At 43.9% G+C, this 26,178-nt stretch overlaps 1 protein-coding gene across 1 annotated transcript in view; it reads left to right on the top strand.

Moving 5' to 3' along the window:
- Positions 1-62: 62 nt before the first annotated feature.
- The window catches only part of STAC (SH3 and cysteine rich domain), a 136,581-nt gene continuing 110,465 nt past the window's right edge, over positions 63-26,178 (top strand). The window contains exon 1 of the mRNA XM_029940867.1: positions 63-203. Within this exon, the coding sequence (XP_029796727.1) occupies positions 93-203 (111 nt within the window). The 5' untranslated portion in view covers positions 63-92. The remainder of the gene's footprint in view (positions 204-26,178) is intronic.

Raw genomic sequence — 26,178 nt, 5'->3', positions numbered from 1 at the left:
CCCGGGACCCGCCGCTGAGCGAGCGGGCGTGCGGCTGCAAGGCCAGCCGCGCTGTTCCTCCGGGAGCCCGACACCGTTCCCGCGCCGCCACGATGATCCCCCCGAGCGGCGCCCGCGAGGACGGCGTGGACGGGCTGCCCAGGGAGGCGCCGAGCGCCCAGCAGCCGCCCTCTCCGGCATCCGCCAGCGGCCAGGAATCCAAGGTACCGCGCACACTTGCCCCAAGAAAACACGAACTCACTCTCTTCCTGCCCTTCTCCGGGTCCACCGTCGTGTCCCCGAACTGGCGCCCGTGCCGGCGGGAGACGTGCCCTTAGTGGGACCCGGGATCCCCTGAGACTTGAATGTCGGGTAGGACGCGCAGGAAAGCTGCCGGACCACGTCGCGTGGACCCAGTCTCCTGCCCACGCAGACCCGAGGCTGCGCTGGCCTCTTCCCCGGGCGCACACGCTGGGCACTGCGCACGGACTCGGGCTCAGAGACCGCTTTCCCGGGGGGTTGCTGGCTGGCTTGGTGGTTCTGCGCTTTCAACCTGCCGGCGCCCTAAGCGCGTGTAGGTGTTAAGCGGCTTCTGAAGGCTGACGGCTGATAGACAGGGAGGGCTACACTCCAGAGAAGCTAGGGCACCCGCGGCTAGCGAGGGGCTGTCTGTATCACTGGGGTCCCCTAGACTTTTTGCTTAATTCAAGGGCTCGCCCCTAACTTCAGAAAAGCTAAGCGAAGGGAGAAGCCGCGTTCTTGGGAAAGTTGATGCTCCTCTTGGGGAAGTTAATACGTGAAGAATTTACACTTGCTTTTATGAGTAACACTCACACACATACACAAAGCCACCCCCGCAGCACCTCTCTGCACGGTTCCGCCTCCCCTGAGGCTCTAGTGGTTGCCAGGCACATGTTTGGAAATCTCGCAAGAGGACCCCGTCAAATGTGGCTGCTGGCAGCGACGTGTCACATGGCATCCCAGCCTGGGGTGAAGATCCTAAGGTGGAGTTTGTGGTTAAATGAATTTAAGTGCAGGGCTCCTGGCTCTTGACGCAGATCTCCTTGTGACTTCTCAGGCGTTTCTGGAACGCGGGCAGCTCCTGTACAGGAGGAAGGCAAGGGGCATGCCAGTGTGGAGGGCAGGTCACATGGGGCAAAGAAAAGCCTCATCCCTTTCTCCCTTTACATACATCCCTCAAAGCCCCTGGCAAGTAAACCAACAGGATCAAATCACAGCCAGGTGGCTCTTGGTTGAAGTGACACTGGCCACTAAACACATCTCAGCCTCTGCGAGTTACTATCAAAGAGAAATTCGCATTATCTTTATTTTATTTTATTTTATGGTCAATGTCTATTCTGGGACATGTGTATCAACTTTTCTAAATCTCAGTTGGAAGTGGGGCAAAGCCCCTCCCCCCTCTTCCAGAAGCACTGTGACGAGTTCATGGACTGACCCAGTACAAGGTAGGAACTCCATCAGTGTTTAATCCTTTTCCTCCCTGCGATGAGGCGGATCCACACTGCCACAGATGATCCACTTCATAGCAGGCTCACGTCTTGCACACCCACCACCTCTCCTCTTGCTGGAAGTTTCTGAGCATCTCGTTGTCTGTCATTGACCATCAGCCGCCTGAGGGGTGTGGGTTAGTGCCTGTTCCAGAGATGATCTAGAATACTGTAAATGAATGCAGCAAAACTCAAGAGTGAGACTAGTACTAAACTTTTCGGGTTGGGCGTGTGGCTCCCGCAGTAGGTGGTTCTGGAAAGGGCTCAGTGCTTGCGTGTGCAGCACCGCGCTTTAAACACACTATATGGATGTGCTATTTATAGCTCTCCCAATGCAAATCCTTTGGCAGAGGAAACACTACATATGCACTACCCATAATTATCCACTGATTTCTCTGACTATGGTTTCAAATCCTACACATGCCAATTTTTCCCAAAGTGGCCTACGCACCTGAAGTGTGTGTATGCGTCCCGAAATTTATCGTCATGGCTTAGATGTTCTTACCAGTGGCGATGGGCTATGGGGGCCCATGAACCTTCGGAAACTGAATGCAAAATAGTGTGCCCGAATGTGAGGTGTTCTTTGGCATAGCATTGGTGATATTCTCAAAGTCCATGCCCCTCAGAAAGGTCAGACCATGGGTATGGAGGAATGTGTGGTAAGGGGGCAGGAGGGTATTAAACAGGAGCAGAAGAAGGCTCTCTTTATTCTGACCAGGGGTGCCAGACTTGAGAGCTCACTGCCGTTTGCAGGGATGAGAAGATAGTAAAGAAAGTATGAACAAGGTATTAGTAGTTATTTTACCTCACTTCTCTGAAATGGTCTATGAAAATACCACATGTTTTAGGGCCCTCTGGGCATTCAGCTTCCTCAAGAAAGACTTTTAAAATTACTTCCTTAAAAAAAAAACCAAACCTTTTAGTCTCTGATTATTAAGAATAACAAATACCCTTTGGAGAAATTTGAAAAACCCGGACAAAAAAAAATGGAAAGAATTGGCTCACAATCCCAAGGCACCTGTTGGTAACATTTTGATCTACATCGTACATCTTTTTTAAGATCTACTTTTCTGTTTACATGGTTGAGAGAACTGTGGCCAGCATCTGCTGAATGGATGCTGTATTTCAGGTACAACTTGACTCTTCACGATCACCCTATGAGAGAGACTGCCTGCTTCTTCCAGTTGATGAACAAGGAAGGAGAAGCACAGAGAGGTTAGGGGACTGGCCCGCCATCACAGAGCCAGGTGACAGACACAGGACAGAGCCCCAGGCAGCAGAGCTCTGGAGCCCAGCCCCCCCGACTGTGGGTCCTGCTTACTCACTATTTCCCATCCTCCTGGTCCCCCTAACATCCTGTCCACATCCTCCACATGCCGCTCAAAGTCATTTACAGCAGTATTTTGGCCTTTTCTTAAAAAATCTTTGAAAATAAATTGAGCCACATTATCATGTGAAATGACTAAAAACCAATTTTTGTCCAGCTTCTTTGTGTTCGGTTTTTGTACTCTCCCCACCCCACCCCCCAAAATATACTTATGGAAACAAATGGAATGTCACAGAATCATCTAGAAAAGTGGACCACAATAAATCCTGTAGTCCAGAGAGTCCATTAAGAGAGGATGATGATGGTTTAGTGCCCTGAGCCCATAATATGTTTCCAGAAGTCCACTTTTCCCCCTCAGATTCTTTAGAATGCTACATCCTAGATTATGGGGGGGGGGAGATCATCTACTCTGAGTGTTTTTTAAATTATGGATACTTTCTATTGTGTAAATTGATTTTTGTCTGGAAAATACCAACATACACAAAAGCAGAGAAAACAGTATAAAGATCAGTCGATCATGTAATTAATCACCTGGCTTCACCAATGGCCAATTCATGGATGATGTCATTTCACCTGTTATCTCCCACGAGCACCACCATCCTTCCTCACACACACTGGATCATTTGAAAGCCAATTCCAAACATCAGATCATTTCATCCATAAATGTTTCAGGTTGTACCTCTAAAAGCTTTTTTGGTAAGCATAACTACCATTATCACATACTCACATGCTTTTCTATCAAAGGCCAGTATATTCTTTGGGAGTCCACGGATAGTCAGCCAGAACGGGCATTCAGAATCGTGCTTTCACGTGTGGATGCGCAGCATCTGGGGAAAGGATCCCTAGCTTAGATCAGATCAGTAAAGGATCTGTCACCCTCAATGGTTATTTCAATGTCCTGTCCTTTTTTTTTTCTTGAGGAAACAGAGGCCAAGAGGAAGAGGGAATGACTTGCCTAAAATCACCCACATCGTTAGTGGCAGTGCTTTTGCTTAAGAGCAGTCTTGGAGCTGAGGCCCCCAGTATGGTTTCCCCCGAGCATATTCCTGTAAATCGAAGTAGTAATGCACTTTATGTGGTTTTCTTTTTCATAAAATTAGTTGCATTGTAAGAGTCTGAAAGCCACTGATGAACCTCCCCCCTCTGTCTTTCCATTAACTATTCCAGAAAGACCACAACCTCATTTTTAAGTGCTGACAGAGAGCATTGAATACTAAGAAAAACTATCACGCTTCAGCGTCTCTTATTTCAATGAATATCTTTTCTCCTACTGGCAACGTAGAAACCTTACTAGAGTCTAATATGAAGGTTAAATGTGGATGCCCTTTGCCATCACTTGTGTGATCCAAGGTCACATTTTGATGATGTGGAGAGATTGTAGGTTTTGTGGTCAAATAGATGAGAGTTGAGATCTTTTCTCGTCAGTTGCCCTGTGACTGTGGGATAGTTGCCTAGCCTCTCTGAGCCTCAGCTTTCTAATCTCTAGAATGGGGATACTAATACCCAGTTGGCATGTTTGTTTGTTTGTTTGTTTTTTGGTAAGGCCAGTGACCTCATGTGTTTTAAGCATTTATAAGCATGTAACATCATTTACTCATTTACTTTCTCTTCCTGCTTCACATTAGACGGCTTCTGTCACTAGCCGACACCAAGTATCATCAGTGGAATCATTTCAGTAACCAAAACTGATACTCCAATAGTATGACTGAGCTTTTCTCCCTTTGGACTTTACTGATGCTGCCGCCTGCAGAGAGTGCTCACCTGAGCTGCTCGGTCTCCCCAGGAAAATAAGCCATAGACTCACCAGCCAGTGGCTTCCATTTTGAAAGGGTGATATAATCCACCCAGGGGCCCATTGGAGCTGTGAACCAAGGACTCCCCTCATTTCTAAATGGTTCTCTCTGAACGTGGACCACCATCCCAGCTAGGGAGTGCATGACAGTGCATCTCCCAGAAAGGTCTATGTCCATAAATCAGCAACTATTTATTGAGTGCCTTGTTTGTGCCAGCCTGTCCCATACAGGTAGATGAAGCTATTATTGATAAGGATGTTAACTTCTGCTCGGGGGAGAAAGTGGAACCTTGGCTTGCATGCAGATCTCTTGGGGAGTCCAGTCCACAGGTTAGACTGCTAAATTGAAATCTCTGATTGAGGGTCCCAAGCATCAGTATTGTTGTAGAACTTCCTTAATGATTTCATTGTACATTTTACAAACACTGGTTCAGACCATCAAAGAAATTGAACAGAGGATAAGAATTGAATAAGAATTGTAGATTGTCAAGATTCTCTTCTTTCCAACCACCATACCTGAAAGAATCACTTATAATTACTCTCTCTTCTTCCCTTCCCATTTATCATTCATTCCAAAGAAATGGCTCTGGCAACAGCGACCTACTGTTGACTTCCACATCGCCAATAATCTTAAACATTTCTCCGATGGAGCTGGATTTACAAGGCAAAATAGTTTGGGCATAGGCCCTTATTGTGTTATTTTCATAATCAAAAATAATAAGTACTCATTAAAAACTGGAAAACAGAATAATACAAAGAAAAACTTTCTTTCTCACACAACAACCTAGAGATAAGGATGGTTTTGTTACTTATTTTTTCATTTACATTTCCTTTATACATGTGCACACACATACGTGAAACAAAATTGGAACAGTGCATACCACATAAATGCATGTTGTACTTTTTCATTAACCTGATGTTACACATAAATTTCCCTTATAATACTCTTGGATAATCAATAACATGAAGATTAAAAATGGTACAATATTCTACTTCATTGTTATGCCACATCTATTTCATTAGTCTCTTCTGGCTGCATATTTAGGTTCTTTGTCCCTTTCACATATTTTAAAAACATCGAAGTTTATATCCTGATACATAACCATTTGACTATATTTCTGACTGTTTTCATAAGGAGTAGAGTCGTTGGATGTGGATATGAATACTTCTAAGGTCTTTTATTCTCATGGGCACAGTGCCCTCAAGAAAGACTATTACTATAGCTTTTCATTGCTTAGTAAACTTTTTACTGAAACATGACATCATACCAAAAAGTGCACACATCCTAAGATTCCAGCTTGATTAATTTTCAGAAAACAGACTTGTGATCCATCTGCAACCAACACAAACTCAAGAAATAGGATGTTACCAGCTCAGTGGACTCTCCCTCAGACCACCTTCTATCTCTACCTCCCCAGAGGTAAACAGGATCCTTCTAACAACATAAATTAATTTCAGTTATGTGAACTTTATGGAATCATTTAATGTATACTCTTTTATGCCTGGCTTCTTTCACTTAGTATGTTATGAGCTTCATCTATACCATTGCATGTAGCAATTATTTTCATTTTCATTGCTGGGTAGCATCCCACAGTGTGAATTGTTCACTTTTATCCGCTCTACTGATGATACACACCTGGATTGTTTCCTGGTTTGGGCTGCTGTTAGTGGTACCGCTGTGAGCATTCTTAAACCCTTTACAGCACCTCTGTTGGAACAGCATTGCTGGGTTGTAGGGCAGACATGTGTTCAGCCTCGGTAGATATTGTCAACCTCCCAAAGCAGCTGTACCAATTCACACTCCCTCTAACAATGTAAAGAGCTCAGTCTGCTCCTCATCCTACCAACACTTAGTGTTGTCTGTCTTTTTCATTTCAGCCATCCTCATAGGAGATTAATGGCATCCCACTGCGTTTTGAACTTGTATTTCCACAATGAATTTGGCAGTTAGCAGTTTTTGTGCTTTTTGGCATTGAAATATTCTCTTGTGTGAAGTCGTCGTTCGAGTCTTTCGTCTATTTTTCTATTAGGTTATCTGTCATTTTCTTTTTAATTTGAGGAATTCATTTCATAATCCTACATACAGCTACGTTCAGAGATAAATGTATTGGACTCCTACTCTGCACCTTCCCTCTTCTCTTCTTAACAGAGATTCTTATGCAGTTAGTCAGTGTATTAATTTCCCCTCTTATGGTCGTTAGCGCTTTCTGTGTTCTGCTTATGAAATCTTTGCTTATTACCCAGGAGGCATGAAGGTATTCTCTTATATTCTTTCCCAGAAATGTTATTGGTTTGCCTCTCACACATAGGTTTATAATCCATCTGGAATTGCTTTTTTGGCATGATGTGAGGGAGGGGTCAAGATTCAAGATTCAAGATATCGCGTTTGCACTCAAGTGTGTCTGTTTCTGCAAGTACCCCAGGGAGTCACTAACTGGGAACCTAATTTTAGGTTACTTTTTCAGTTTGGGGTTTCTCAGACCAAATCATATTGTATAAATTCAAGTCTCAAATCTATGTAAAGGCAATCTGTGATTATGAATTATCAAGAAATATGTATATATGTATCTTACACTTTATGGCTATGCTAAGGTTTCTTTATCTTCAACCCAAGTTGGTGAGAAATTTTCTAGTTCCTTCTTTCTTTCTTTTTCAAATATCCACTCTATTTAGACATCAAAATCCAATCCCCCTAAGTTTTTTTTTAAATTGGTTGTAAAATATGCATAACATACACAACATACTATTTACCATTTTAACTCTATTTTTAAGTATACAGTTCTGTGACATGAAATACAGTCACACTACTGTGCACCCCTTACCGCCATCCATCTCCAGAACTTTTTCACCTTCCCAAACTTTGGAAACTCTGCCCATTAAACAATTATTCCCCATCTGCTTTTCCCAGCCTCTGACAACTACCATTCTAGTTTCCAATCCTATGATTTTCTCTACTCTAGGTACCTCCTATCGGAGGACTCACATAACATTTGCCACTTTGTCATGGGCTTATTTCCCTTACCATAATTCTTTAAGGTTCATTCATGTTTTGGATTATGTCAGAATCTCCTTTTTTTAAGGCTGAATAATATTCCGTTATGCGGATATATCACATTTTGTTTATCCATTCACCCATCAATGGACATTTGAGTTGTTTCCACTTTTTGGCTATTGTGAATAGTACTATTATGATCTTGGGTATACAAGTATCAGTTCGAGTCCCGGCTTTCATTCCTTTTATGTATATGACCCAAAGAGTGCTTGCTGTATTATATAGTAATTTTTTTGTTTATGTTTTGAGGAATCGTCATATTGCTTTTCCCACTGGTTGCACCATTTTACATCCACAGCAGCAATACACAAAGGCTCCAGTTTTTCTGAATCCTCTTCAACAGTTGTTATTTTCTGTTTTGTTTTGTTTTGTTTTGTTTTTTATCCTAATGGGTGTTAAATGGTATCCCATCATGGTTATAATTTTATATTGCCCTAATGGTAAGTTGAGCAGCATTTCATGTGCTTATTGGCCATCTGTATATCTCCTTTGGAGAAAAGTCCATTCAAGGCCTTTGGCCATTTTTTAATCAGGTTGTTTGAGTTTTTTGGGTTTTGAGTTATAGTATCATAGCCTTTGAAATCAGAAAATGTGAAAGACTAAAACATATAGGATTTTCTTATTGTTTTAATTACACACAGGGTTAGTTTTGTGTTTTAATCAATAGTCATCTTTTTCCTTGGCATATTATCTGCTCATGCCCTTGCCCATTTTAATAGAACATTCATCCATTTCCTATTGATTTTTTTAATTCTTTATAAATATTAAAACAATGGTCTTTCATAGATGTTATAACATTTTCCCAGACTGGAATTTGTTTTTTGATTTTATTACATTTTCAATATAGAAGATTTCTTTTATGTTGTTAAATGTCTCAGATTTATTTAGCTATGGCTTCTTTTTTCCACATATTTAGAAAGCTCTTCCCCACCCTGGGAGCAGATAAGTATTAACCTGTTTTTTTCTCTAAATCCTTAATATATACTTGTTAATTTTATCACCTTAATCCATCTGGGATTTATAGTGTTATGTGGTACGGAAGAACTCTAATTTTTTTTCCTAGCGATTAATAAGTATTTCGAAACCATTTACTGAATAATTCATCCTTTGTCACTGATTTGAAATGCCACATTTATTATGTAATAAATGCTAATATGTACTAAGTTCTCCTTGAGAGTCATCTGTTGAATTCTAGTGATTTTGCATGTATTACTATACAGTACATTGGCATTACTATTATAAGTTTTAATTATTGTAGCTTTATAATAGATAATGGGTAATGTAAGTACCATCCTGGGCGTTTTATTTATTTAGCCACATACCTTTTTTGTTTTTTCATCAAGTCATAAAAACAATATTTTGAAAGTAATTGCATGAAGCTTTAAAGGTCATTTCAGTGACATCTTGACAAGTAACGGGATTTCTTATCCAGGAACATAGTATACATCTTTCACTGTTGATGTGTCTTTTATGACACTTGTAAGTGCTTGGGAGTTTCCTCAGATACTTTCTGCCTAACTCTCTGTTAGGAATTGTCTGGGCATTTTATACTCTGGGCTGCAGTTATGAACCATCCCTCTCGCCATCCCTGGTGAGAACAGACATATAGGGAATTTGTGTTATATTAATTTTATAAAGTAAGATCATTTAGATTCCATTTCTTATTCATCAATAAAGAAATACAGTGTCGCTTAGTGTTCCAACCACGGTGCCACTTCAAGATGCCATTAACAGGCTTCCCTGTCCTTCACTTTCTTGAGCCTCACTGTTCTTTCCGGAAAGTCAGCATAATCCCATCTGCAGCATCGTTAGGATTAAATTAATGAGGGTGTGCTGAGTGCTTAACACAGTGTCTGTGTAAGTATCTAGAATACGTAAATTGTAGCTATTTTTATTAGATTATCATAATCCCTGTAATAATCATTTGCCTCTCTAAATATAACTTTCATTTTTGGAGGCGGGGGAGTAGAGTAGTTTTGGGACAAGGGCTTATTGCATTAGAACTCCCCAAGTAAGGTAAACGTTAGTGGAGGTATGGAGCTCACACCTGGCTTACTTTAAATGCCAACAGTGTTTTGCTGTGAATGTACACTGTCTGTAAGTGTTTATTGTACAGTGTTGGTGCTAAAGGGTGGCCTTAGTGCTCTAGCCGTGAACGCCACTGCAAATTTGCATATTCAGCCTAAGAAATATAAGGTGGTGTTTTGCAAATTTAACTCCAAGACAAATCCATTTGCAACTAAATCATTCCTTAAGACCTCTTTCTATACAAATTCCAGACTTCCCACTCATGTTCACAATTAAACTGAGACAGTCTTTCTTGTGTTAAGATGGGTAACGTTCTTAGCTTACTAAGAATTTCCATCAGGAATGGATGTGGGATTGTTTCCAGTGACTTTTTGGCAAGTATCAGAGGGATCATGTGATTTTTTTTTCTTGTCCTTTGGCCTCTTTATGTGATGGATTATATTAATAGATAGCCTAATATTAAACCCTTCTTACATTCCTGGAAAAGATCCTACTTGGCCATAAGGATTTTCTTTTAATAAACTGCTGGGATCTGATTGCCAATACATTATTATTTTTACATCTATATACGTAAGGGAGATTGTTCTGTAGCTGTTACCTTGTGTTCTTGGTCAGATTTTATTTTTAAGGATATGCCAAGTTTTAAAAATCAGTTTGAGAAGTAGTCCATGGGGACTTTCATTTGTTTTGTTTTTATTTTTTCTGTGGAACAATTTGTAGAACCCAGAGCACCTCATTTAATGTTTGGGGGGAGAACCTGCTAATAATATCTAGACATAGCACCTACTTTCAGATAAATTTTGAAGACATTTTTGTCGATTTTATTCTATTCTCTTTTGCTCTCACTCTCTCCTTTTTTAAAAAATTGGCATGATTCAGGTTTGTTAATTTGTTTTTTTCCATAAAATTATTCATTTCCTTTAAATCTAATAACATCTCTGGATGAGTTGCCAAAGAACAGCCCTGTGTCTTCCCTTAGTCTCTTCCTACCCTCACTTTCTCTAGGGGGGGGCCCCATGCACTCCTGTGCTACGCACATCCAGTTTGCAGTTCTCTGTGTTTCTAGAGCATCCATGCCTTGATCTGGGCTAGAATCAGGAGCGTTAAACACCACTACTCCCTCCTTAAATCTGCTACTTCATTGATTCCCTTCCTATTGCTAGGACAGTTCCTCTCTGGCTCTTCCGGCTGTCGCTTCCCCTCCAACTATCACTCAAGTGTTGGTCTCCCCAGCATCCTGCTGTCAGCCCTCAGCCCTTCTCACTGTCCACAATCTCTCTGCCTCTCTCCTGGTACATCGTACCTGTTTCCATTGCACCCATCAGCTGGTGACTTCCAAATCTGAATTTAGTTCATCAGTCTTCTGAGCTCTAGACTGACATCCAGCCTGGCTTGCTGCCACACCTTTTACACTCAGCCCCCTCTCAACCAAGCTCCTCATTCTCCACTCCAACGCCAGCCCAGTTCTCCATGTCTTCTCATCCATCAGTGAGCATCATCCACGAGGTCAGCCAAGCCAGAAAACCTGAAGTCATCTTCGATGCCCGCACCCCCACAGGGGGCCCAAGCAGAGAGGCTGTTCAGCAGCAGGTGGACAGGAGACAAGATGTCCGTCAACCCCCAGGGGGTGCCTCATTGATCCGAAAACAAAACTTGTCTATGAGGCCTATTTCTAGCTGCCCCATAGCCGAAGGTCCAGTCAGTATGTTTTCCTCAGGTCTGATTGCGGCTGTGACCACAGCCTGGAGGCATGAGGTCAGACACAAGAGAAAGAGGCAAGAGGAGGGATCTGGAACAGGAATGCCCACCAAACCAACAAGAGGGAGAGGAGCAAAAAGAGGTACTAGAGGACCCCCACTGGCCCTTGCTTCATCTCCAACGCTCTGGGGTTCATCAGAGCAGGGTAACTTGGAGACCTTCAGGAGGAATCCCACAATCCCTTTCCCCGGTGATGCTGGTCACCAGAGGAAGCACGAGGCAGAGCCCCATTCTGTCACACTGTGCCCGCCCTCCACATAGTTCTACATGTCTGCCGACCCAGCCCCGTCTGCCACCCTCCCCAGGGTCAGCACCCGCCACTCTACCCTCTGCGGCTCACTCTCCAGCAAAATCCCCTCTTTTCTCTCCTCAGCTTTCTGGTGTGCCCTTTGCCTCTTGCTGTGACACCTAGTCCTCACAGGCCACTGGTCAGTGGCCCTTCGCCCCCTTCCTTGGCCCTGGTAGCTGGGGAGGCGCCCTTGCTACTGCTTCCAGACTCTTCTCTCTCCTCTTCTGAAACTTTTGGCTTTAAAATCCACGTGCGCAGGCTCACTCTGACCACCACCACCCACAGTCACCTGTCTGCCCCGTTGGTCTCTCTGTTCCCCACGATGACAGAGCCAGGCCCGCTCTCACTCATCCCAGCCTCACTCCTGGCCTGGCCATTGGTGATGTTCACGCACTACAGATGACTCTTCCAAATACCCTGGATTTTCAGTCCTTAAGCTTTTCTCCCCCTAAGGTCTTGTCTTCCATTGCCTTGTACGTCACCACCACTTCTGTGATCATTCCCAGGACTCTCTCTGCCCAGCAGTCTCCCCTGCAGCCTTCCCATTCTGTGATCACCAGCTGGCATCTTTCCATCTAATTCCCTCTAACACCTCTACTCCAGGAATATTCCAGCCCAGCCAGAGCATAAAATCCATTAACTGGTGAGCTCACTGCCTTTTCTTTGTCCCTCACGCATTTCAGGTTCTCAGATTCCTTTTTGTCATCATCATAATTACTCCTTTGCAAACACGCTGAACTCCTGTGCCCTTCTGTCCCTTTGTTCGGAATCACCTAGAGAAACCTCAACTCTGCCTAAAGCCAATTTCCCACCTACTCCATACCCACACTTCTGGAGAAAGTAGAGAAGACAGATAATAAATAAGGTGACAAAATGCATAATGTTATTTCGGGCAGTGCTCAGCCTCCGTGGAAGAGTGCAGTGTGGGAGCATGTAGCCTGAGGAGCTATTTTACTTTTCTGATCAGAGAAGGATTCTGTGAAAAAGTGACCTGAGTCTGAGACTGGAATAGAGTGAAGGTGTCAGGTGTCATTTCAAGATCTCGGGGGAGAGGAGAGGAGGGGAGAGATCTGGACAAAGTCTTGGGTGGGATCGAGTTTGCATTTTTTGAGGAGCAGCAAGAAACCTTGGGTGCTCGTTGCTGAGTGCTGAGTCCAGAAAGCGATAGTCACCTCTAAAGAGGTAAGTCCAATGGCTAGACCTGTACTGTCCAGTGTGGTAGCCATGATGTATGTGTGGCACTTAACTTCAAATTAATTAAAAACTCAGCTCTTTCATCACACTAGCCTCATTTCAAGTACTTGTAATCTGTGGCTAGTGGTTCCTACATTAGACACCATGCATTATGGAACATTTTTATCATTGTAAAACATTCTTAGAGACAGTGTCAGCTAAGTCCTGTGGGTCTGTAATGGCCATGCTAAGGAATCTGGATTTTGCTCTCACTTTGAGAGACCACCACATGAGAAAGCCCAGGAGGAAGCAGATCTGGACGGCATGGGGTTTACACTGTAGAAGGAGGCCTGTGGCTGCTATAGGCAGGGTGACTACATCATGGCAAGAGCGGAAATAGAGAGTCCGGTTAGAAAGCGATAGCAGTCCAGATCAGGGAGAAGGGCGTGTTGGCCCGGTATTCACTGGTGGAATACTTAAGAAGTGGCAAGTTTTGGGATATATTTTGAAAGGAAAATCAATGAGATTTGCTATGAATGTGATACAAGGTGTGCAGGAGAAAGAACTAGGTATGCTTCCTAAAAAGTTAAAGGGAGGAAGCCCTGTGCAGAGATGACTGGGTAGCCATCACAGTGACGTCAGGATCATGGAGCATGAATTTAACCTTATGGATGAGCTTTCAAAGATGGAGACAGTATGATTGGCTTGACTGATTTTGCACAGGGTGAAGAGTGAGTCGGGAAAGTTGGTGAGGTCAGATGAACATCTTAGAAGCTGGGCAGAGGAGAGGGTTAGGGTTGACAAGTGAGAATATTAATGTTGCAGCAGGGAAGTGGCAGGTAGATCGGCATGGAGAGAGCTAAAATCAGTCTCAAGAAAATGCAGGGGTAGGGGGGCGCCTGGGTGGCTCAGTCGGGTAGGCGTCCAACTTCAGCTCAGGTCATGATCTCACAGTCCGTGGGTTTGAGCCCCACGTCGGGCTCTGTGCTGACGCTCAGAGCCTGGAGCCTGCTTCACATTCTGTCTCTCCCTCCCTCTCTGCCCCTCCCCTCCTCACTCTCTGTATCTGTCTCTCAAAATAAAATAATAAAGACCAAAAAATTTTAAAGAAAATGCAGGGGGGAAATGGGAAGGAAGAGGAAAGAGCAAGCATGAGAGGACTTTCAAAGACAAAAGTCAGTGTCTGGTCCCTCCATGGAGAGCCAGATTGCACAGAGGCAGAGGCTGGGTTCAACCAGGAGGCTCCTTAACTGTCCAAAGACTCCACAGTTAGAGCAAATGGCCCAAATAATTGAATAGCAATTCCAAGATCAGAGCCTGAAACATGGAGACAGGGACCAGACTAAAGGGTGGGATAAAAAGGCAAGAGAGCATAGAGCTGATGTCAGCAGTGAAGAAAACAAGGTTCAGGATGGAATGAGGTGCAAAATCATCAAGAATCAAGATTGTGAACTCCACTCTTCAGTGAAGCTCTTCTCCACGACCATTAGTTGTGAAGATGGGTTGTTAGTCACCATAGTCTACATTCACATCTCACGTGACAAGATCACAACAGGGCCAGAGTCATCCACAAGAAAATACTTTGATTCGAATATTAATCCAGGGTCTTTCTGATAAATAATAGTTGTTATTGCTATAATAAAAAAAATCTCACTCATTATAGTTTTGCCGACAGTCTATTTCCTCCCTTCCCCCATTAATCTTACTCTGAAAGCTCAGTGGCAGCCCCTCCCCGGAAGTTTAATGAGCTTAATGAGATTTTTCAGACTGATTTCTTTAACTACATCCTTTTAGATGATATGAGACCAAGGTTCCTTCAAGTAGGGTACATGTGACTTAGATATACATACAAAAAAAGCAATTATAAACTGAATCTCTGTTCGTCGAACAGTATCTTCATATTGATTTTTATTAAGAACTCTGAGATGAAGTTCCTTGGAAAAATAATGATAATCCCATGATACAAATGCAATATATCTTTTAAATTAGATTTATGATTGAAAAATGCCAGGGATGTTTTGCTGATAACATTAATACTACCATGCAAACTTAGCTACTATGTTTTGTTCTAGAGGCATTTTCTTGGAGTTCCGTATTTTGGGGGAAGTGAGTTCCTTCCATTTCAAAGAGGTACCACTAAACCTTATCAGACAAGGACGCTCAGAAAGGAGTCATTGTGGACAGTCAACCTTCCTGATAACAGAGAGCATGTCCTCTCACATGTCGGGCATTTCCCTGTTGAGAACTGTGCTTGCAAATCTCTGTAATCTGCTTCACATTGCCCTGCTTTCAAAACCAGAACTTGCCACACGGAATTTCATTCACATATAACAGAGCTGCACATGCTCTGTCCATTTCAGAGCAATTATATTGCTTTTGTTGTTTACTTTTCCTAATTACTCGGGATTACCATTTAAATGCAAGTTACTGAACTTTATGCACATGGGAGAGTTTTTGTTCCTTGTACAAAGGCCTCCACACTACTGTGTTCTCCTCGTTCCTGTGCCTGATTCTAACATTTTTCTGACTCTTCCTTTGCAAAGACCATTTCTCTCTACAGACTGCTTTGAGGTTTTCAACTTGTTTCTTTGTTTTTTAAATATGATTTATTGTCAAATTGGCTGACATACAGTGTGTAAATTGTCTTCTTTGTTTTGGGGGTAATTCCCGTGGTTCATCGCTTGCCTAAAACACCCAGTGCTCATCCCAGCAAGTGTCCTCCTCAGTGCCCATCACCCATTTTCTCCTCTCCCTCACTCCCCATCGACCTTCAGTTTGTTCTCTGTATTTAAGAGTCTCTTATGATTTGCCTTCCTCCCTCTCTGTTGGTAACTGTATTTTTCCTCCTCCCTACCCCCATGGTCTTCTGTTAAGTTTCTCAAGATCCACATACAAGTGAAAACATGATCTCTATTTTTCTCTGACTGACTTATTTCACTCAGCATAATACTTTCCAGTTCCATCCACATTGCTGCAAATGGTATGATTTTATTGTGTCTCATTGTCAAGTAGTATTCCATTATATATGTAAACCACATCTTCTTTATCTATTCATCAGTTGATGGGCATTTAGGTTCTTTCCATGGTTAGGCTATTGTTGAGAGTGCTGCTGTAAACATGGGGGTCCATGTGCCCCTATGCCTCAGCACTCCTGTGTCCCATGGGTACATTCCTAGTGGTGCTATTGCTGGGTCATAGGGGAGTTCTATTTTTAATTTTTTGAGGAATCTGCACACTGTTTTCCACAGTGGTTGCACCAGTTTGCATTCCTATGAATAGTGCTAGAGGGTTCCCATTTTTCCACATCCTTGCCAGCATCTGTCATTTCCTGAATTGTTCATTTTAGCCACTCTGACTTGTGTGAGGTGGTATCTCAGTGTGGTTTTGATTTGTATTTCCCTGATGATGAGTGATGTTGAGCATCATTTCATGTGTCTGTTGACCATCTGGATGTCCTCTTTGGAAAAGTGTTTATTCATTCAACTTGCCTCTTCTAATTTGTTTTTGTACTGGAAGGTCAATCATCAAACTAGTTGGAATTTCATGTTCCTTAAAACAGAATGGAAACGGAACCCTAAGGAACTACCAGGGAGGTAAATGGAGTATTTTGGGGGTTTAGGGGTTTGTTTCCTTGTTTTTGATTTTTACCTAGTGATTGGTCTGGAAGTTCATCAGGCTTTAGCTTACATATCCCAGTTCTTGGCTGCATTTTCTAGAAGCCAGTTTCCAAGTTCCTGACTGGTTTCACTTTTCTTAACTATTGCTTAAAGGGCAAAACTGGTATCCATTTGTTTCATTAACACATTTTTACTGGATGCTTCATATGTTGGTCAATTTGTTGGTAATCATCTTCGGAGGGACTGACTTTCCAGTTAAGATATTTGACAGGATAAATTCCTAAATACAAGGCTTCATTGTTGTCAATTTCTTTGGAATGGATTTTTTCTAACTGCTATAGTGGACTCAGTGTACAGCCCGTAGGTATGGCCAGGCAGATATGTAGCCTGTAAGCAAAATGATCAAGATAAATGTTCCATGAATAAGTTACATATAAAAAAAAAAGCAAAAGGAAAACACATCCAGCTTACAAAACATGCAGTTATGGTCCTTCAGATGAACACGAGGAAGAACACAATATAAAATCAGGAGGCTTCACGTCAGATCGTGACTCAACCCACTGAACCCCCTGAAACCCTCAAATGTGCAGATTCTTGCTGTGAACACTCTTTCTTCCAGAAGCAATAAATGCAGTCTGGTTCTGATAACCTCAAAGTGCTCTAGAATTTCATGGGTTTTATGAACTTGTCTGAAAAAGCAATATGCACCGTTTCCTAGGTGATTTGTTTGTTCCTGTGATTAGAATTACTTTGGCAAAATTCCTTTCATAGGCTGCCCATAGGATGACCTTTGCAGAGAGAAGGAAGTGAAATAAAACCACCTGATTCTCTAATTTATAATAAATCATAGGGTCAGAGATGGAAGACATTTTGAACTGCTGGACTGGGAGCCAAGAGCAAAGTCTCAGGCCCTCCAGCTTCATTGAAGGACACCTTCTGGTTCTTAATTGGACCTTCACTTGTACGTTTGTCCCCAGCCTGGTTGGACAGCTGCCCAGAGAGCCTTAATCTCACTCTTGAAGCCCATGCACCTGGTTCCCAGGCTCTGGACAGCACCTATGAGACAGACAGAGGCCAAAGAGGGAGCATAGCTTTGGCCTTATCCCCAGTGGTCAAGCTCATCAAATCATAGAGAGCCAGCTTGGAGGAAGCCCGCTTCCAGCACACAGAGTTGCTGTAGCTGCAGAAGTTACCGGGATTCGTCTATTTTTTTTTTTTATCATTCCCTTATCTTTCACCTTCAGTTGGGGTTTCTAGAAGCAAAGCGTGGGCTTCAGAAGCATGTAATTTATTGAAGGCATGCTGTTAAGGGAAAAACCTACAAGGAGGAAAGGAAGCAGGAGAGGAGGCTGAACAAGGATGTAGTCGAAGGTGAAGTCTTCCCTGATTCACAGGGTGGGGCTCTCCAGGACCAGCTACACCACAGAGAGGTCCCTGCCTTAAGGCAATACGACTGGACTGTTTCACTGTGCATTGGTCAGTCTTTGGCCAGAAGTGGAGGGGTGCACTGACCAGAAATAGAGGGTGCATTTGGGCGCTTGCATCATCTCTCAGGGGAGATAGTTCCCGGTAGCCGAGGACAATTCCCAGAAGAACCATCCACAAACCAGAGCAGCTGTTGGGGGGGGAGGTCAGGGGCCCCAGTAGAGAGAACCCAGGTGGGGTACCTATGGCACCCCACTACCTCTACCTCTATTGTTGTAGCCAGAGCAGCCCTTTTCCTCTTTCATGCTCTGACTAGTTTTGCTAACATTTTTGGTCAAAAAAAGAGCACTGCATTTGAAGAATCTGATAAACACCAAATGAAAGCTTATAAGAGCTGCTGGCTGGGGGCAGGTTGCTTACGCCATTAATGGCTGCAGGCAGCATGTAACAGAAGAGCAAGCCAATGACCTTGGTGGGAATGAGCACTGACAGAACCACATGTACCCCACCCCAGAAAGAAAGCATTTAAAGGAGAAGGATGCCACTTGTTGACATTTCACTTGGCCAATCAGAAGTGCAGAAATAGCCCCAGATGGTCCTGGCTGCCTTGCTCCTCCAGGACCATGTTAGTGGTCTTATCCTCTGACAAGGGCAAACTTTTAGCCTCAGGGGTAAAGACCGCCCCCCCCCCGAGAAACTGGCCACCACGAGGTAACAAACTCCAGACTCTGAGAAAGATGTTAACTAATATGATTTGCACACATTGGCAGGTGTTTAGAGAAGTTCTTCCAGCTCACTTTGAAGTCCTGGACAAACCAAAGTCCAGCCTGGAATCAGGGCCTGGACCCATCTAGCTGGATGGGGACTCTAGGTTTTGTGGGTCTGACCACAGAGCTGACAGTTCTGTGCCTCACGTAAGACCACACGAAGTAAGAGCACTCATGCTCAAGTGTGTTGGGGAATATTGGCGGAGACAGGAAAGAAAGGGATTAATATGCTTTCAACGGGGGTGGAGGTAATGCTCCTGTCTGTGGGTGTGAGGCAACAAAGTAACTGTGGAAGATTTGGAAGCTTCCAAGGTCCACACCCAGTGCCGGACACTGTATTCATTACCTCCTGTGCAAGGGAGGCTATCTCCCAACTTGACAGATGATAAGTAGCTGGTAAATGTCAAATGTAGGCCATCTGACTCCAAACCTGGGCTTCCATGTTCCGATCCAGATAGACAATAAGATAGGTAAATAGATACCAAAATGGAAATATAGAAATAGATATGTTGTCGTCACTGCTCATCTACTGTCAAATGACCATTTGTCCACGTGTTCCCTAACCATTTGAGGATGTTACTGCATCGTTTTGAATCCTAGAGCATAGAGAATATCATGTGGAAAGGATGGTTGAGATCATCGCAGACAATCCTATGACTTTAGGGCTGGGGAAACTGAGGCCCAGAGAGGTTGAATTCTTCTCCCACTTCCACAAGAAGGACAACCCGAAGCCGCAGAACAGACCATTTAGGCCTTTACACTGGGTTCGGAAGCCTTATGAATCCCTCCAAAGGGAGCAGTTGGTTGAAAATGTGAGTGTGCCCCAGAATCACACTAGGGGAGGCTGTGAAAACATAGATGATGAGACCTTGCGCTCAGAATCTCTGACCTGGTAGATCTGGGATGGGGCCGGAGGTTTTGCGGCTCCAACAAGGTTCAGGTGATACACTCTGCATATAGAATTTATGAGAACTGTTGCCATTGAACCAACCACCTAGCTGCACGCGGGCGTGTCCGTGCTCTGAACATATCGTGTTGGCTGTGATTATATACAGGGATTCCCCTGACTCAAGATAATTCGCACATATGCAAGGGCTCCAGCCATAGCCTCTATCAACCCATAAATGGCCCAAATTAATTCATTGGTGGAAGAGAAGACCAGGACCACGCCTGTGACCCAGCATCTCTCAGCCTCCCATACCCCCTGCCTCCTTCACTGGCCATGGAGTTGGATAAAGCAAGCAAAGGAGGTCAGCTTCATGGGGCTGAGATCAACTTGCCAAAACATCCAAACTTGTGTGTCAATTTCGAAACCACCAGGAAATCAAGCCTCTAAGGAGGTTGCCATCCCTTCATTTCAGAATCATATTGGCTTGTGAAAAGCAGTCTCTGTTCCCTCTGGAAGCAGAGAACAGATGGCCAACTGGAGGTTCAGGAAGGAGGCAGGGGAATCTCCCAGCTCTGCATTCCCTTGGCAGGGATTTCACAGTCAAGGCCATGCACGTCACAAGCCCGCCTTTTCCAGCATATCCATGGAGGTTTTCTTATGCTCAAGAAATACTCTTCCCTTTCAGAGTCACTTCTGAAGTCTCGCAGAGAGATGCCTTAAGATCCCAGACAGCAAATACCAAGTGTGTCAAATTGGAGCCGTAGTTACAGCTGGTGCAGGGAGCCCAAGGAAGGCTGTACCGGCTGCCCTGGGGACATGGCGGGAAATGAGATGGGGAGGGCTGTAGCCACAGCCACCGACAGCCAGAGGACTCTGTAGCTGCTCTCTGTAGGTGCCTGGGGACCTGCTTCCTCTGTCCACTGGGAAGACAGCGGTATGGATCCTCCTGTGCCTCGTGTCACAGTGAGCAAAGCCAGCCACGTGACCCATGCATGGGGTCTAGTGCAGATTGAAAATCGGAGCTCCCTGTTCAAACACGATGGAGAACGTTAAGGCCATGACAGAAGAGAATTAAACCAAATGCAGGGCCCTTGTAAGTGCAGACCCCTTCACCGATGAGGCTGTCCTGGCAGGAGAGCCTGGCGGTGCAAGAGAGTGGGCAAGGTGGTGGGGGGCCGACATTTCCCTGAGACTTGCCGTCCAAGGCGATCTAGGCACATCATTTCATTTCTCCTCATTGTAAGCTGAGGGAGCTGCAGGCGCGCAGCCCGGGACAGTGAACTGGCTTGCTTGGAGGCGTGTGGCAGCCTGGCAGCTACACCCAAGTTCATATCCAGGTCTGTGGCTCTAAGTCCCAGGTGGCTGATTGGTTGGCTGGTTTTCCTTTTTATCCACGTTCTTAAAGCAGCAACAGCTTGTAGGAAAAGCCTTTACATCTGTTTTCAAATGTTATTCCCTTCAAAGCCAAAGTAAACATCTAATATATTTTTTAATGAATCAAAGGATTAACAAGTGGTGCAGATCCGGGTTCCTTTAAAAACAATGATGACAATAACAGTAGCGGCAACACAGGAAAAGAAGAGAAAGGGAGGGAGGACAGAGAGAAGGGAAGAGGGAGTTCGAAGAGAGCAGAGAGAGTGGGAAGGGGGAGAGCTGGCAGGCACCCACCCACCATGACGTACCATTCCCCATGCCCTGTCTTATTTAATCCTTACAACGACCATCCCAAGCAGCTCTGGTTTCTATGTCACCTCACTGATGAGCAGCTAGAAGCTTCCAGCAGTTGGTGAACTTGCCTGAGCTCCCCTCGCAGCCCCCACAGTTCACATGTAGCTGATACACCACAGGCCATGTGTCCTCTGTCGGTGAATCTCAGAACCCAACTACTGGCCTGTCTACCAGCCCCTCCAGTGAAGTCATTTTACTGCAAATAGTAATAACAGGTGCCATTTGCTGAGTCCCTGTTTACGGGTTGCTTGCTACTCACTGGGCTCTTTAAATCCTGTCTGCAATCCTTAGAACAACTCCCTTGTAGGTTAATATTCAGACCAAGCAACAGGTAACCAAACTGAGGCTGAAAAGGTAACTTGTCCAAGCAAACGGTCAGCCTTGCTTTAAAGGTCACTAAAGACCTGGGCACCTGGGTGGCTCAGTCAGTTAAGTTTCTGACTCTTGATTTCTGCTCAGATCATGAGCTCACAGTTTGTGGGATCAAGCCCTGCATCATTCTCTGCCCCTTCTCTGCTCACTTGCATGTCCTCTTTCTCTCTGTCTCTCAAAATAAATAAATAAACTTAATAAAAAATAAAGACCATTGAAGACTTGTCATTCAGAAACCAAACCAGATGTAGGTATTTAATCGTCTTTTCTCTCAAAAATCCCATTGGTGGAGCAGAAACCATATGTGAAAAGGTTACATCAATGACAGTATGGGAAACCCAGGAACAAGAGGGTCAGAAGGCTGGAATTTATGAGAAGGTTGTGGAAGATTTGAAGCAGAGAGCCTTGAGGTAATGGAGAAAACAGATGAGAGAAAACTGTTGTCCAAAGCAGGTTCTGGAATTGGTAGTCACAGACATGAGTGAAGATGCCCCCAGCAGATCCCTGGAGATGGAGTGAGCAGCCACAAAGAGCAGGGGTGCCCAGGTAAGTCATGAAGAGAGCTGCCCACCATACAGAGTTCCCACCATTCCTCCTCATTCCCCAAGGATGCAAAGAGCTAGAAGCATGTTCTTCTTCTCCCCAAAGCAAACACCTCAGGAGTTGAGTCTAAACAACCCAAAGCATTGGCCTAGGGGGTCACCCAAAATGGATGCAGGAGCCCTGCAGAGGGGCAGAGCCCAAGATAATTTCAGACTTCAAAAATCCTAACCACAAGAAAACAACAGAAGACAGCTCTACCCAGGAATAAGATACACGAAAGCATTCAGTTCTCAAGTAGAATCCTCCGTACATTGGCGTTTATGGGAGCATCCGTTCTGCCTACTTGATCCCTACCATGGCTGCCTGTCAGCATTCCCGAGTCTGACAGACTCAGGAATGTTCTATTCAGAGCAGAGGAGACACACCAGAGCAGAGGAGAGACCATCCCCATATGATCATGCTAGTTCTTCACCTATAAGTATGAACAGAAGCATGTACGGGAAGGACCGATGTACAAAAACCCAGTACACGGACCCAGAAGGAGGAAAGCTAACACCATATGTAGAAACTCTCCGATGGGTAGCTTCAGAGACGTTCAAATGCATTGTGACCATATCATAAGAATGGATTTCTATTTAAAAAAAAAACAAACAATCAATGAATAGGAACAAATTTGGGGGGAAAATGTGATTTCCAAAATGAAAACAAACAAATGTTCAATGCAAGGTCTCAAAAGTAGGATAAACAACTGTGAAGACTGATCAGTAAGATGGAAGATAATGTATCTCCCAAAAGAAAAGTAATTTATAAGAGAAAAGTCTCAGATGAACATAGGCACAAGACACCAACCCAATCATTGCCACTGGGAGAGAGCAGCTGAAATGGAGGCAAGGAGATAATTAAAGAAAAAGAAATTGAAAAAAAAATTAAGAAGAAAAAATGGTAAACTGTGGAAAAGAAAATGAATAGAAAAGTAAATAAAATTGGCTTTATATGTTCAGATTGGAAGGCCCCAATCGATGCTGAGCAATTTCTCATAAGCAAGGAGAATGGACCCCAAGAAAACAAGGGCAGTGAAACACTAATAAATATGTAATCCCCTTGTTCAGTGGGAAACAGGAGAACATTGCTTTGACCTCACTCTTGCAGAATAAGTTGGAATTTCTGATTACCAAAAAGATCCCTAGCACACTGGGATGTACTGACTTGCTGAGGAATGTCCCTCAAAAGACTGCAGGGGCCACCCCATGAGTCCCTTTAAAGGAAGAAACAAGACACGTACCATGTCACTCAACATTGCACTGGATGTTCCAGGATGGGAAAAATAAGCAAGAATAAATATTAGAAGCAAAGAGACAGAACCGCTACCACTACGCAGTTGACAAGAAAATCTGTTTAAAATAATCAGTTCAAATTCTTACGACTCACAGGACAATCCGGGGTGCCCCAAGCTCAAAATCAAACAGAGGATTCACTCGTTGTCTTTGAACCAGCAAGTGCCACACCTCGCAATATCTTTAATAAGAAATACATCCAGTATGAAGGATCAGGCAAGCAGTGTGGAAAGACAAATAAGTGTACTTAAGTGAAAAGACAGGACATTTTTATTTATTTCTTCATTTAACTAAGTGCGGAGCTTGAACTCATGACCCTGAGATCAAGACCTGAGCTGAGATCAAGACTCAGATGCTAACCGACTGAGCCACCCAGGCTTCCCCAAGAAAGGACAGGTTTTAGAGGAAAAGGACTCCGATATTGTAAAGATGTCAGTCCAAGTCAAGCTTGTTCTGATCCTATAACAACAGGACGTTTTTTAAAAATGAAACTTAGCAGGACACGTGGGTGGCTTAGATAGTTAAGTGTCTGACCCTTGGTTTCAACTCAGATCATGATCTCAAGGTTCCTGAGATCAAGCCCCACTTCAGGCTCTGAGCTGACAGTGCCAAGCCTGCTTGGGATTCCCTTTCTTCCTCTCTCTCTCCGTCTCATTCTTTCTGCCCCTCTGCAACTCTCTAAACAAACTTAAAAAAAAATGAAAATTAGCAAGTCTGGTCCTCTGTCCTTCTTGGGGAATTAGTAGTAGCTTCCTTACCCTCTCTTAGGTACAGTCTATTCATTTGTAGTATTGGGATCATATAAAACCAACTTCAGGGGGTAATTGAAAGAATTAAATGAGTAACACGTGCAAGCACTTAGCCCAATGCCCAACCCACAGCAGACCACAGAAATGTCCGTTTTTATTAGTAGTAGTAAGTGCGCCTGTGCATTTGTGTATAGAAATATACCTATGGTAACGCTCATTGCTGCAGTGCTTAAAATAGCAAAAATTAGAACAACCCCAAATTGCCATCAATTTTATACTGATTAAATGTAATACACTGTATCCATAGCATGGAAAAATATTAGTAAAATTTATGATGCATATGTCTGTAATCTGACATGGAAAGGGCAAGTCATGGAACAAAATGTAAGATAACTCATGTATTTAAAAAGTATTGAAATAGGGGGCACCTGGGTAGCTCAGTCGGTAAAGTGTCCAGCTTCAGCTCAGGTCATGATCTTGAGGCTTGTAAGTTCGAGCCCTGTGTCAGGCTCTGTGCTGACAGCTCAGAGCCTAGAGCCTGCAGCAGATTCGGTGTCTCCCTCTCTGTCTCTCTCTCTACCTCTTACGCACTTGAGCTCTGTCTCTGTCCCTCTCTCTAAAATGTAAATAAACATTAAAAAAAATTTAAGGATTGAAATAGTAGATCAATAGATAGATGACTGAAATGTTTAAGTAACAGGATATATTGGTAAATTCACAGATCTCGTTCTGGCCCTACCACGCCAAACTGTTACCAGTTGTGGTTTGGTGGAATATTAAGAGTGGTGATAGAGAGGCACCTGGGTGACTCAGTCAGTTGAGCGTCCAACTCTTGATTTCAGCTCAGGTCATGATCTCACAGTTTGTGAATTCAAGCCCCGTTTCGAGCTCCGTGCTCATGTATGCACTCTCTCTCTCTCTTAAAATATATACATAAACTTAAAAAAATAATGGTGATAGAAATTATATAAAGTAATTTTCCTTATTACAAACACAGCAGTCCCCCTTTATCGTGGGGAGTATGTTCCAGGATGCCCAGTGGGTGCCTGGAACTGTGGGTAGTAGCAAACCCTCTATACGCTGTGTTTATTCCTACACATACATATGTTAATTTACAAAGTAGGCACTGTAAGAGAGTAATAATAATAACTAATAATAAAATAGAGCAGTCATAACAACTTATTGTAATAAAAGTCATGTGGATGTGGTCTGTTTTCTTCCAAAACATCTTAGCGTACTGCACTCACCCTTCTTGCGACCACAGGAGATGAAATGCCTCACGGAGAGGCAGTGAGAATGACCTGGGCTGTGACTCAGCGCGAGGCCGCTGTTGACCTTCTGATGATTTGTCAGTAGGGGAGCATCTGCTTCCAGACCACAGGGAAGAGCAACCATGGAAAGTAAACTGTGAATAAGTGGGGGGTGGGGGGAGCTACTGTCCATCCACGTTATTTGGATTTCTTAAAGATCGTATATTGTTCATTTTTTAACTGTAAATAGAAGAAAAGTTTTTATTACTTTAGAGAGTGTGTGTGAGCGGGGGAGGAGGGGAGAGAGAGAATCCCAAGCAGGCTCCACGTTCAGCACAGAGCCCAATGCAGGGCTCGATCCCCAAACCCTGGGATCATGACCTGAGCCAAAATCAAGAGTCAGGGCGATCAACTGACTGAGCCACACAGGCAGCCCCCAAAAAGGCCTAGGCAGTTTGTATGGGTCTCACTGGGCTTTAGGAGATCTTGGTGCTGAAAAGCAGGGCCTTCCCTTCCTCGAATGTCCCTACCCACACCCCACCTCCCCCTTGGTTTCAAAGCCCCCATGCACTTAACCATGACCACTCAGGTGAAGCCA

Source organism: Suricata suricatta, chromosome 5 (assembly GCF_006229205.1).
Source record: "Suricata suricatta isolate VVHF042 chromosome 5, meerkat_22Aug2017_6uvM2_HiC, whole genome shotgun sequence".
NCBI lineage: Eukaryota > Metazoa > Chordata > Mammalia > Carnivora > Herpestidae > Suricata > Suricata suricatta.
The sequence above is the reverse complement of the archived record's forward strand: the minus strand, read 5'-3'. Positions and strand labels throughout refer to the sequence as shown.